Source organism: Pezoporus occidentalis, unplaced genomic scaffold (genome assembly GCF_034315485.1).
Source record: "Pezoporus occidentalis ecotype Australia unplaced genomic scaffold, CSIRO_AGI_Poc_V1 ctg105, whole genome shotgun sequence".
Taxonomy (NCBI): domain Eukaryota; kingdom Metazoa; phylum Chordata; class Aves; order Psittaciformes; family Psittacidae; genus Pezoporus; species Pezoporus occidentalis.
The window spans coordinates 667,886-679,919 of record NW_026912832.1 but is presented as its reverse complement, the minus strand read 5'-3'; the positions used below and the strand labels follow the sequence as shown (position 1 = coordinate 679,919).

The window sequence follows — 12,034 nt, the reverse complement described above, 5'->3', positions numbered from 1 at the left end:
ATAAAACATCTGATTTTCAGAGGTGTGTGGCTTGTGAGATCAAACTTTGTGTGGAGTCTATTGTAAGCAGAAGGACTTGAAGTGGGACTGATAGTCATGTGTGGATCAGCTGACATAGCTAAGTATTCCTGCCTGACCTGGACTGTACTCTAGTTAGTTGGTGAGATATTGTACTTGTTCAGTAAATGTGAAATTAAAAGGGATTTGTGTATTCTCTAGCTATGCAGCTGCTGCGCTGTTGGCTGAATGCTTTTCAATGTATTTCCTGGTCAATCACAATATGTGAAATATGCAACAGAATCAGGGCCTTAGCATTTGGAAGCAAACTTGGGCTTTAAAGGCACAGATGCACTGGGCAAAGATGGCTTAGGCAAATACTGGTATTTTGCAAAGTATTTCTTCATGCATGTTGTCTGCAATCTTTCCTTCTCCATTCTTTGCAGAACATCCTTCCTGAGCAGCATCTTTGCTTTATAAAGCCTCACCTACTGCACAGTATCCCACAGGAGGTTACAGTTCCTTAATGCAATGCCCTGAAGTGCTTATCACACTCATTGGAGGTGTCCTAAGCAGCTTTAAAGAGCTGGGTTACTGGCAATAGGAGAAAAATACACATAGGTCTTTATGTATTGGAAAACATCCCTAAAGTCTAGGGGAATTCTCTGCTGCACATCACGAGACTAGAGCTTACAAGTGACAAAGATGGTTTTTCATCTGTTTTATAGAAATAGTCCGGGTAACATTATTGACTTTCAGAAAGATGTGAGGGTGTCAGTTACATAGTTGTTTGGTCAGATATATTGCTATAAGTAACATGTATATGAGGTACTAGTGAGCCTTTTCAAGGAAATTGTCATTGGTTGCTTATAAACATATTTATTGGCAACAAATCACGGGAGCCATAAAACAAACCAAAAACACCTGTGTGAGGAGAGTACTTGGGAGAGGAAGGAAAAACAGAACTGGTGAAACAGTAGAGTACAGCTCTGTGTAAATATTTACTGAGAGCTCTTGTAATTACAGAAGAAAGTGCATCCTGCTCTGGAGTTAGCAATATTGCATATAAATGATAGTAATTTTTTGGTCTTTTTTCCTAAAATCTCTGAAGTTCTGAGAAAAGTGCTGTGAAAGCACACTGTACTCTGACAACATAGTATCCTTCATGTTTTAATAATGTTTTATTTTTTATTCTCCTAGGGGAAGGTAAAACTTTGTACTGCCGGTATCACTGCTGAAAAAAAATTAAATAAGTGCTGTTTTCTAAACTGAAATTTAGTGCAACTGATGTCCCATCAAAGTGTTATAAATGTTTTCAGGTAACACACAGCATAGTTTTGCTTCTTCCAAGAATCCTGCAGGAACTGCTGGCCAGCTGTGCAGGGCTTTTCATCCCAGTTTTGCAGGGTTGCATAGAAATGCTTGGGCACTCTGTTTTTGAGCCTTTCCATTGTGCTTTTGGGTTGTAGATAAGAAATATCCCTATGGAGGAATTGCAGTTCCTGTTGCTGTGTGTCTCACTATATAAAGAAAGGACCGCATCTGATGATATATGGACTGAACCTTAACTGTACATGGGAAGTAAGACTTCAGCTTTGTTGTGAGCGTTAAACTAACATGTGGCAGGTTCAGAACAAGCAGAAGGAAATAATTCTTCTTACAGCCTGTAGTTGAAGGGAGGTGAAGTGCAGGAGGTCCTTAATAGGTAATTCATTAGAAACTAGATGAGAGTTTAGGGAAGCATCTCTACTTCTTTGACCCACAGAGGAAACTGTATTAGAGACTTTAGCCTGCTTCAGTGCCACCATTTTTTGCTGTATTGCTCATTTCACTAAATGGTTTGGGGGAGGTTAAGAGGATTGTGATGTCTTTTTATCACAATACGTGAAGTTTGCAACTTCTTACCTAGCTTTATCTTTCCCTCTGTAACTGATTCACGGTTAGCACACAATGGTGCAAATACAAAAGATTGCTAGAAAAGCATTGACAGAAATTGAAAATCATCCTTTAAAAATCTTTTTCTACCTTACTGTCAGATGCTTAGAGTTTTAAGTGGGGGTGTGACAACAAGGGAAAGCAGCAGGGAAAAGGTTGCCCTCCTGTGCATGCCAGATTGTTCCTCTTAGCCTGTCCAGGCTTTCTTTTCTGTCCCTTCACTCCCCGTGTATTTTTCTGTGAGAAGAAGCATCTCTGGACAGATCTCCTAACTTGAAAGTCCAAAAGCTGTAACGGGCAGCCTAAGCTTTGTGTGTGACCATTCAGTGGGCTTAGATGCCAGGTTAGATGCAAAAGTGAATGTATGCAATGCCGGGGTGTTTCAGTGTTCTTGGTGAGCAGTCTGAAAGTCAGTTTGCAGAACAGGCAGGTAGCTGACTGTGAAAGTTGACGAGAACCTTGTGTTTTAAGACATTTCTGGAGGATAAATGTCTTCCTCTAAGACAGAGGAATGCTCCCGTCTCCATAAAGACTGTAAATCTGAAACCTGTTTTGATATTAGGCGCCTAAGCCCTTTTGGCAATGACGGAGGCAGGGATCAGTCTTTCAAAGAAAGCCTGGATGAAGTGCTTCTGTTCCCCTGCTCACAATATTTACATGGCTAGAGCACTCGCACAAGACTGACCAGCATTGCCTGGCTGAAAAAAAGTCTCAATTCCCTTTCCCCCCTCCCCATCCCTAGTGTGTCTTAGCCATATATTCTTTGGTAGAGTTCTTTTGTTCTTGCTGAAGCTGTTTTCATGGAATAATTAGATATCCACTGTAATGGAAAGGGAGAATGGACATGACTTCCCACAGCTTACATGAGTCCTTATCCCTGTTCCCATGAATATTTAAATTTTTAATATGAATAATTCTTCAATTTAATCACTGGAAGAAATTGCTTTTTCTCCCCAGTGAGAGAGAGCAAATGCTTTTAAGCTCTTTGAGAGCACTTTAACACTGCATGTTCAGGCATGTGGATGGAGGTAACCTAGTGGCTCAGAAAAAGCCATTGGACTTTGGTATTGGCCACTGTTACCTAGAATGGCAGCCAGGTTCTCGCATGTGGAGCTAACCAGAAGAATGATTATACTCCCCCCACCATTACCTTCCTGAAATGAGTCCACCAGCACTGATGGCTTTTCAGTGTGCAGTTATATGAGCTCTTCTTCCTTGTCAGACCTTGTTGCCTTTGTTAATGATTATTGATACATATTAGAAGAGGGACAGATATGCCTGTGACATCCCAGTTCAGCAAACTTTAAATCAGCTCTAAAGGTGTGTGAAAGGATTTGGTCTCTGCTTCTAAAATGAATACCAAGTTGCACTTCAGAGACTTGGTGATCTTTCATAACTTGTGAACTTGTAAGACTGAATTTCATAACTTATTTATCTTAGCTTAACATGAAATAGAGCAGAAAAAATGTTGCTTAGAAGTGCCTGTTTCTTCTCCTTGACTATAAGGAGCTAGAATGACTAGCTCCTCATAGGGTGAGTAGGACAGAGATGCAGAGATACACACTGGGGGTGGCAGAAGTTAGCTGAGTATTGCCTCGTTTATGCTGCAGGGGCAGACAAGCTAATTCAGTTGTTTTTGTTGTGTCTCTGAAGATGAGGTTGGTAGATCATTCAGTGTATTAGTCACCAATCCCTTCCTCCCTTGCCCTTCATCACTTCTAAGGTGAGCATGTTGTTTTGTGAAAATATTGTCTCTTAAGCAACTTCCAGCCTCACTTTGTATGCAAAGTAATGTTGCTGGAGTTTGGGTATTGCTGTCAGTCTCCTCCTGGGAAGAGCTGCTTCTCTTGGTCATGTGGTGGAAGGAGGTGTAAAAATGAAGCCAGCTGCCTAATAGAGGCCACGTTTGCAGTGTTGGGTTTTGAATCTGCACTCATAAAGAAATGGTGTGATGGGTATAAGGTGGGAGGCAATTCCAGTTGCATGATAAGAACGTGACTTCATGTTCCACAGTGGTTAAATCCTGTGCATGCGAACTGTTGAGTGGCTCTCTGGCTGGCTGCCACAGACTAAGCTTTTCAGTCGCAAATTTTCTATATACTTTCCACATCTGCTTCTGCTTGTGCATTTCTGTTCCTCTTACAAACTCCCAGTGGAAGACCAAAAGGCCTGAACATTTTTTTTTTTCTAGTATTTTGTTCGCTCTTGGAAAACAGCTTGGTTTTGTTTAATTGCTTTTAATGTTTTTGAATGGTTGTATACCAAATTTGCAAAGGAGAGGATAAGTGAACAAATTTCAGATATTACTGTACTGAGGGTTTTTTTGTCTAATTTATTTTATCCCTAATCATGGGATTAAATCACATCTTTGCAAACTTGTTTAATAGTAGACAGTGGCTGTAGCTCTGAAATTAAAAGATATAATGCCAATTGTATTAAATTAATCCTGGAAAAATGAGCATGTCTGGTTTCTTAATTTTAAATTTGAAGTGCCTATTTTTATTATAATTGATATGGGAAATGTATTTCTGGACTGGCACTTTAGCTAAAATTCATTATAATGACATTAGTAAATTAGATCCTTTATTTTCCACCTAATTACGTTTTAAATGTTTAGTTATTCATACTACAAAATCTTAAGAAGCTTGACAAAGTGATATGAAACACAAATTACATCAAATTTTGAAATCAACTAAGCATAGCCCTCCTAGTCATCTGTACTTCTACTGTAGACTCATCTGCTTAAACTCTAGTATAAGTGTTGCAGGTAAAAGAAGTGTTAGTTGTGTAAATATATAGTATCAAGTACAGATTACTTTGATTTTTCAGTACCTATGGATAGAAGTTGACACTCATTACAAATTGTGGAGATTTGTCTGTGCCATCAGATGAACATTTTAGACTCTCATGAGTATGCTAGGACAAAAAAAAGAAAAAGTACTTTCAGGTGCTGTCATGTACCATCTTTTTCCAGATAATCTAGTGGTGTGTTTCCCACAGTAGAAGATAGTATCTTTCCACACGGTTATCTTAATGCAATTCAAGAGGTTAGGATTTTTTAACTATTTGACACAAGAGGTTAAAGTACTATCAAGCTCATTTTAATATAGAGAACTGTGCCCACAAAATCCCTATTTTACTACTTTCAAGACATTCAGTGATTTTTATTATTTTTAGTATCAGTCATGAAGAATCTATGTTGACCTGGTGCTTGCTTTCCTAAATTCATAAGCCACCAGAGACATATTTAAATAACATTGTGTACTGTTTCTTAGTGGAAGAACATACCAGAAGAGCTTCGTTACTTGGGGCAGCATGTCTCCAATTATGATCAACCATGACTTGTTTAAAAATATAATAACAACATGTCTTTTTCATTTCACAGTTTAATTTGTTTTTCCCATCAAATGTGGAATCATTTACTTTGGATGAATATTATTCATAGCCTTTGTAAACTGTTAGAGCACACTATGTTTTCCCGTGAAGTGTTGGTAAGGTGAATGCTTAAGTTGATTGAAACCTTTTCCTGTGATGATGGTCAAGCTCAGCTTTATTTGGTATGAGCAGTCCTGCTGTGCAGGGCTCAGTTTCCCTGGAATTAACCTGTGGAGAGCCATTGCTCAGCACATGAGTTCTGCTGTCTTTAGCAGGGTTACCTATGTGCTTGATATTAAGTATAGTATTCATTAAATTGCTTAATGAGAGTCAGAGCCAGGTCAAGATTTGGCTCCTACTGTACACATCCCCAGTAGCATGCCAGGGAGCAGGCACGCTGCATTTGCATTGGAGTGCTTGGCCAATTTTATGACCTTATAATATGCATGTGTGCATCCTACAATCCCTCCTGTAAAGAAGCCCTCAGAGATTGCAGTTCAGACCATCTTCTGTTGCTGTTGATGCCAGGTTGGCATGGGTTTATCACCATGGGACCCATGCTATCCCTCCTCACCTTCTGCCCCTGCTGCTTGCCTCCCTGCTCTGCTTGTTTGCTGATACCAACTGCTCTAGGCATAGGGAAGGTGCTGCTGTGGTGCAGGGCTACAACCTGGGCAGGTACCTGTAAGCCCATCTCCTGCAGGGTGCCAGGTACGATGCACAGAGCTGGAGGGTAGGGAAGGCAGTGTATCTTTCTGATGGGGGGACGTTTGTCTTTGCCCAGCCAGCTGCCTCATCCAGGACCCTGCATCTCTTCCCGAGGGAGGTGGCAGGAGGCAGTTACTTCTCCCTATAGGTGGAATTCGGTTCCTTGGGCTGTGCCACCTAATGGCCTGTCATTATGCCCACGGATGTACATGTTGTTAACCTCCAGATTCAGTTGTGTCAATAGGATTTCTCTTCCAGGAAAAGTTAGTGGGATCAGAGCCTTAGTCAATTTGGCAGGCAGCATGGGGAGGGGAAACAAAGGGACAAAACTTCTGAGTGATTTTCCTGGAGTCAGGGCAGAAGCCTGTGGCAGAGCTGGGGATTCTGCATCCAGTGCCTGATCCGCTCTGGCAGTCACGCTACCAGTGGAATAAATTTGCTGGTTATGAATAGCCAGCGATGTGTTTTGTCATGTACTATCTGTGCGCTTGTTAGCAGATGAGAATTATTTTTAGGAATTAAGAAAATTTTTATTCATTGCTTGCTGACTTTGAAAATTAATATGCAGACTTCATCTTCTTTAATTGACTAACCATCGTATTCTCTTCACAGAATGTTTAACAAGTCTTTGAGTATTTGGTAGTTTCGTAGCAATTTGTGTGTGTGTTTATGTGTTCCCCAAGAAGCACTGGTGGAATCAGATGACTTCAGGTAGTTTTGGAAACTCAGTAATGATCATGGATGCTTTTCTTGATAAAGCTCAAAACCAAAAGGAAACTTGAGTATTGTCACAGTGCTGGACTTTGTATTTTGATTTGTGTGTGCCCATGGACAATGAGGTTATCAAAGAATATATTCATATCCTGTAGGAATTTTGTTTAGTTCCTGGGTAAAGACAATGTATTGGTAGTGTGACTTGTTGTGTAAGTGGAATGTTGACCTGAGACTTGAAATAAGTAAAAGATACTAATCACTGAAGCAAAAATAAACAGCAGTATTGATTTCTTGTTTGTTTAGGTTTTGGTTTGTTTGGGGTTTTGGGGTTTGTTTTGTTTGTTTGGGTTTTTGTTGTTGTTGTTTTTTGGTTTTTTTTGGTTGGTTGTTGTTGTTTGGGGTTGTTTTGGGTTTTTTTTTAATTTTTCACTTTAACGTGGAGTTTGCGGTTTATTTCTGGCAAGTAGGCTTCCTCTGAAGCTGTCATTGATATTATGTGGATCAAGTGGTAGCAGTAGTTACTTTTACTTTCTTGATTCAAAGCTTATTCAAAACCTGATCCAGAGTTTATTGAAGTCAGGAGAAAATGTTTCATTATTGAAAACTGTGTTTTGGGTTTTGACTTCTAGGTTAGCATTAGAGACTCACTGGATGATGTGTTTATTGCATCACAGGCACTTAGGTTTGTGCCCACAGTCCCATTGTCAAGTAGAAAACCCTGTGAACCAAGTTTAGAAGTCCTTTGAAGCATCGGCCACTTCACTTGCTCCAGTTTAATTCTGCCTGGAAAGTACCTGTTGTGCTGTAAGAACAATGGCAGGTTTACTCAGTTGCTAATAATCCTCACTGATGACTGCCCTAGGCTGACATACTTCTGGAAACGTGCTTGTTTGTCTTTGCGTGTACAAAAACATCTTCCTCTGATTCCCTTCTGAAATATGTTTGGGTTTTGGTTTTGTTTTTGTTTTTTTAACTTTATTTAGCTTTCACTATCATGTGGCCACTTCTGAGAACCTAAATTTAGTTGTCAGGTTGGTATCCATTTGGAGAAGGAAAGCAGTAACGCAGAGCCAGCGCGTGTCTTTTAACACTCGTTTGCCTATATGATACATTTATACTGCTTCCCTGAACAAAAGTTGAAACAAAGTGATTTGTTAGCTAGCTCTTCCTCAAATGAGAGGTCTCTGCTGCTTTTGCTGGGCGTCCGTTTTGCCAAATGTTCTTGCGCACAGCCTTACTGGATGGTTATGTCAGTTTTGAGGCTCCCTTGATTGCATTGTAAGCCAGTTCAGGTTTTTAATCTGAAACACCCCCCAGCCCAAACAATGAAAGATCATTTTCTGAAGATTAATGGGTAGATTTGACTTGGCGTCTGATCAGAAAAGTGGCAGCAAATAAATGGCAATGAGTGGGGGCAATGAGATGCTGTCCTTTTGGTCTCCTTTTGGCAAGCTATTAATTCATCTCAAGCTGTGTCATGAAATAAAATTCTAAGTAATATCCTAATTATCTGACCATGTAGTGGCTCCAGTTGATTCCAGCAGGACTAATTCCTTAAGTATACCATAACTCTGAGAGATTCAGTGGCAATTTAACAATTTTCAACTATATGCCAAGATACGTCAACCTTTGTTTTTGTGTAGACTTGAAGGAAAAGCCTTTGTATTGGTTTATCAGAGGCTTACATGGGTTGAAACATGCACACATAAGCACTATGCTTACTTTGACATCCAGGTTTTATATATATGATATATTTTGGTTTTATGGTCCCAAAGATACTAAAAATACACAAGAATACTGAGTAATTGTATCAGTACATTCAAAATAAATGGGTTATGTACTTTATAGACTTTACTAAGTAACTGTTAGTTCCCATAATGTTTCAAATAACTTCGATTTTTAGGAAAACGTGTGTAGTACATCTTCAACCATAATCTTCGTCTAATTTGTAAACTTGAGGACAACAACATACAACAAAAAATATTTCTATAAACTATTACATGAATTACACGTTGGGAATAGCACATAATGTGAATGTAATGTACCAGCCTGATGTCGTATTGGAATTTACCACTTAGTTGGAACCTTTTGAAATGAGGTGTCAGTGTTTTGTCATATAAAATGTACAGTCACAGTGTTCTGTTCACTACCGTTTGTGAACAGCTCTTTCCAAATAGTATATCAAACAGGAAACATCTACACCATAAGCAACATGCTGAGAAAATTTTGATAATTTTTTTTTAATGACAGTGTTGTGACTTCCTCAATATAATAATGTCCCTTTATGGTGGTGGCACATACTATCCATTAATACTTTGCAGTAAAAAATCATGGAAAGAGTCTGCGGTGTTCTTTAAATTAGGGTGGGTTACTTTGTAATCACCTTGACTATTTAAAACAGCTTTGTCTTCAGTAATCCGGAGAAGATTCCTCCCATTTGCACACCTGCTCACTTTTTTACTTCTGAAATAAAAGTTATTCAGTAAATCACATAAGTCAGTTAGAGATGTTTCCTTCTGTACTTTGCTTATAGGTTTTTAGACCATATAGTCTTAGTTTTAAGGTCTGGGCATAGACAGCTGACTAAAAAACCAGTTGATTTTGTGCCTACTTTCTGCAACCCCTCTTTTTTTCCACAGTTGAAAACAGTGATGGTCACAACTTGAACTGGGGGGTGGTGGTGGTGATGTTGTGTTTTCTAACCAGTTGTGTCTCTCATGGTTTGCTGATCTGAAGAGCCACAGCCAAAAAGTTCCAAAAAAAGGAGGTGGTGTTGGATTGGGGAGTACGCTTTTGCAATATCTTATTATGTATACCAATATAAAAACAGTTATTGCATAGCTTCTCCCACCCTCCCCTATGAAACCCATTCTAAATAGTCTCCCTATGGTGTTTTTGGTGTTTCTAAGTTGTAAATATGTTGGTTTTTTTTTTTTCAGCTTTTATTGACTTTCTTTCATTTTTCTTTTCAGAATGAAGGAGTTAGTTTTCTCACCATGACCTCAAACAACAGAGTACAACATTCAAAGAAGCTGCTCAGCATATACCTTTTTGTTTGTTTGTCTTGGTTTTTTTTTGTTTTGGTTTGGTTTTTGTAACTGAAGCTGCTTAACGTTTACTTTTCATTGTTGTTATTTTTGGTCCGGACAGTTGCTTAACTGTTGTGGGCTAAACTGTGCAACAAACCTGGGAGGAAGGGAGAGCAACGGGCTTAACTTATTACCTGTCCATGGCATCTACGGTATCATTTTGCTGCTGTTGCGACAGAAGTTGGAGATGCTCTTTAGCTCATAGGAACTTTTCTGCCAGCCTCTTTAACTAACAGCCAATGCCTTCATTTCTTTTTTCTGCAAAGATAAACTGTATTTATTCTTCAGCATATTAGGGGATTCTGTAACACCTGCTGAAGCAGTAAGATCTGGTATTTACTGGCATAATTTCAAGCCTACCACAGTACTACCTCAGTTCAAAGTAAAGCCGGATTTACAGTGTTGGTGTACAACAGGATCTCCTTTATCTCTATGCTGAGTCTCTCAAGAATGGTCATCAGCCTTACTGAACTTGCAACGCGTACAGCTGCTGCTGATGGGTTGTGAATCACTAGCCGCAGGGTTTACTCATCAGACAAAGCCTAACCAGGGCACTGAAAAGTTTAAAATGGGATGAAACTCTGTGGATGGGACTTGGACAGAGGATTCAGAGTAGTTAAAAAAAATATAAAATGTATAACTGAAGCAACGTAAATTAAAAACATCCAACTGTATTGGGGGTATCTCTCTGTACCTTGTTTAATCCTCTCTATGTAGGTGTTTATGTAGGTACTTCAGATTGCAAAAGCCTTTACTCCTATTTACAAGCTCACTTTTGTCAGCTAACCCTGTTCTTAGCTGCGTTTCTTGTAACCAAAAATCCACATAAGCATGCTAGGAATGCAGGGATGACAATGGGTATCGGGCGGATTCAAGCGCTAATATTAACACGGTATTATCTTGCCATTTAGAAAGTCCTGATATTTGCCTTTTAAAGGAAAGCACCATTGTAGCTGCAGGTGTTATTATTACAGGGAAGAAGAACCACTGCAGTCACTTGTCCTGAGTTCTTTTCAAGGCTACCTTGAAAATCCAAGTGATGTGGCAGCTACTGTCACAAATGTCACATACAACTGTTGCACCAGACTAGCAGAATGTCATGCCACCTTGTTTCTCCTTTGATAAATTTGTTTGTATACATGTTAAGGGTACTTCCCCAGTGCCTGCTGTGATAGACATGTAAGTATTACTAAGTTATGATTGGGTGAGACTTTTTTGCTTTAAATCATTGTGCTAGGTGGAACTTGTACTTCACTATTAACAATGCATTTTTATTTCTGAGGAAGAAATGTCTAACAAGTATAATGAATAGCAGTGCGGTCTTCCTGCTTACATGCTGAATTTTTAGAACTGAGGATTGTATTACAAGACAAAGATGAATGTAAACTAATTTCTTCCCTACCCCATGACATACTTTATTTTTCAGTGTAATTTTTGGGGTCTTAAATCACAGCAATGCATAGGCTTATACAATATTAGATCTAAAATCAATTTAATTATCTGATCTGTTTGAATTTATTTTCTTTTTTTAATAATGATACTATAAATGGTTCTAAGACCCTCTAAAATGCTGCTTGTTCAAGTCTGGAACTACAAAAATACTCAAACACCTTTGGCATTTTCTGTCTCATTTCCCCCATAGCACTGAGTGTGGTACCTGCTGAGTTCAGTGTTCTGAACTTCTATTTTGAAGTAGCCCTCTGTACCAACTAAGAAATCATGCCACTAAAACAAATGGCTAAAATGCATACAGCAACTTCAAAACAAAAACTTGACAATATAGTCAATTCTTCTCTATCCTGTATCTTTCACAAAGGCATATGCAATACTTACATTCTTAATTTAGTTTACAGAATGGAACCAAAATGTATAAATGTTATGTTTGCTAAAACTTCACAATGTATATCGGGTCTTTGTACATTTTGCCTGACTTACCTTAAATTGAAAATATTTTTTTGCTATATAACCTTAACAGTTATTAAGCAGTGTTTTTTTTTTGGGTACGTATTGTTTCTGGATATCAAGATGTTAAATATATTTCTTGCTATTGTGATATGACAAGAGACTTAACTTATCTTGCTGTGTCTTCCAATGTACACGCTGTATATAAGGATAAATGTGATGCTGCTGGAGACCAGAATAAATGGAACTAGAGTAGTGTATTGTATTTAGTCTGTATTGATCATGGATGCTCTCCTTAATAGCCATATGCAATA

The 12,034-nt window shown here is 38.8% G+C and overlaps 1 protein-coding gene across 1 annotated transcript in view; it reads left to right on the top strand.

Moving 5' to 3' along the window:
- The window catches only part of IRS2 (insulin receptor substrate 2), a 28,135-nt gene extending 17,171 nt beyond the window's left edge, over nucleotides 1–10,964 (top strand). The window contains exon 2 of the mRNA XM_062619245.1: nucleotides 9,702–10,964. Coding sequence (XP_062475229.1) covers nucleotides 9,702–9,706 — 5 coding nt within the window. The 3' untranslated portion in view covers nucleotides 9,707–10,964. The remainder of the gene's footprint in view (nucleotides 1–9,701) is intronic.
- Nucleotides 10,965–12,034: the final 1,070 nt, after the last annotated feature.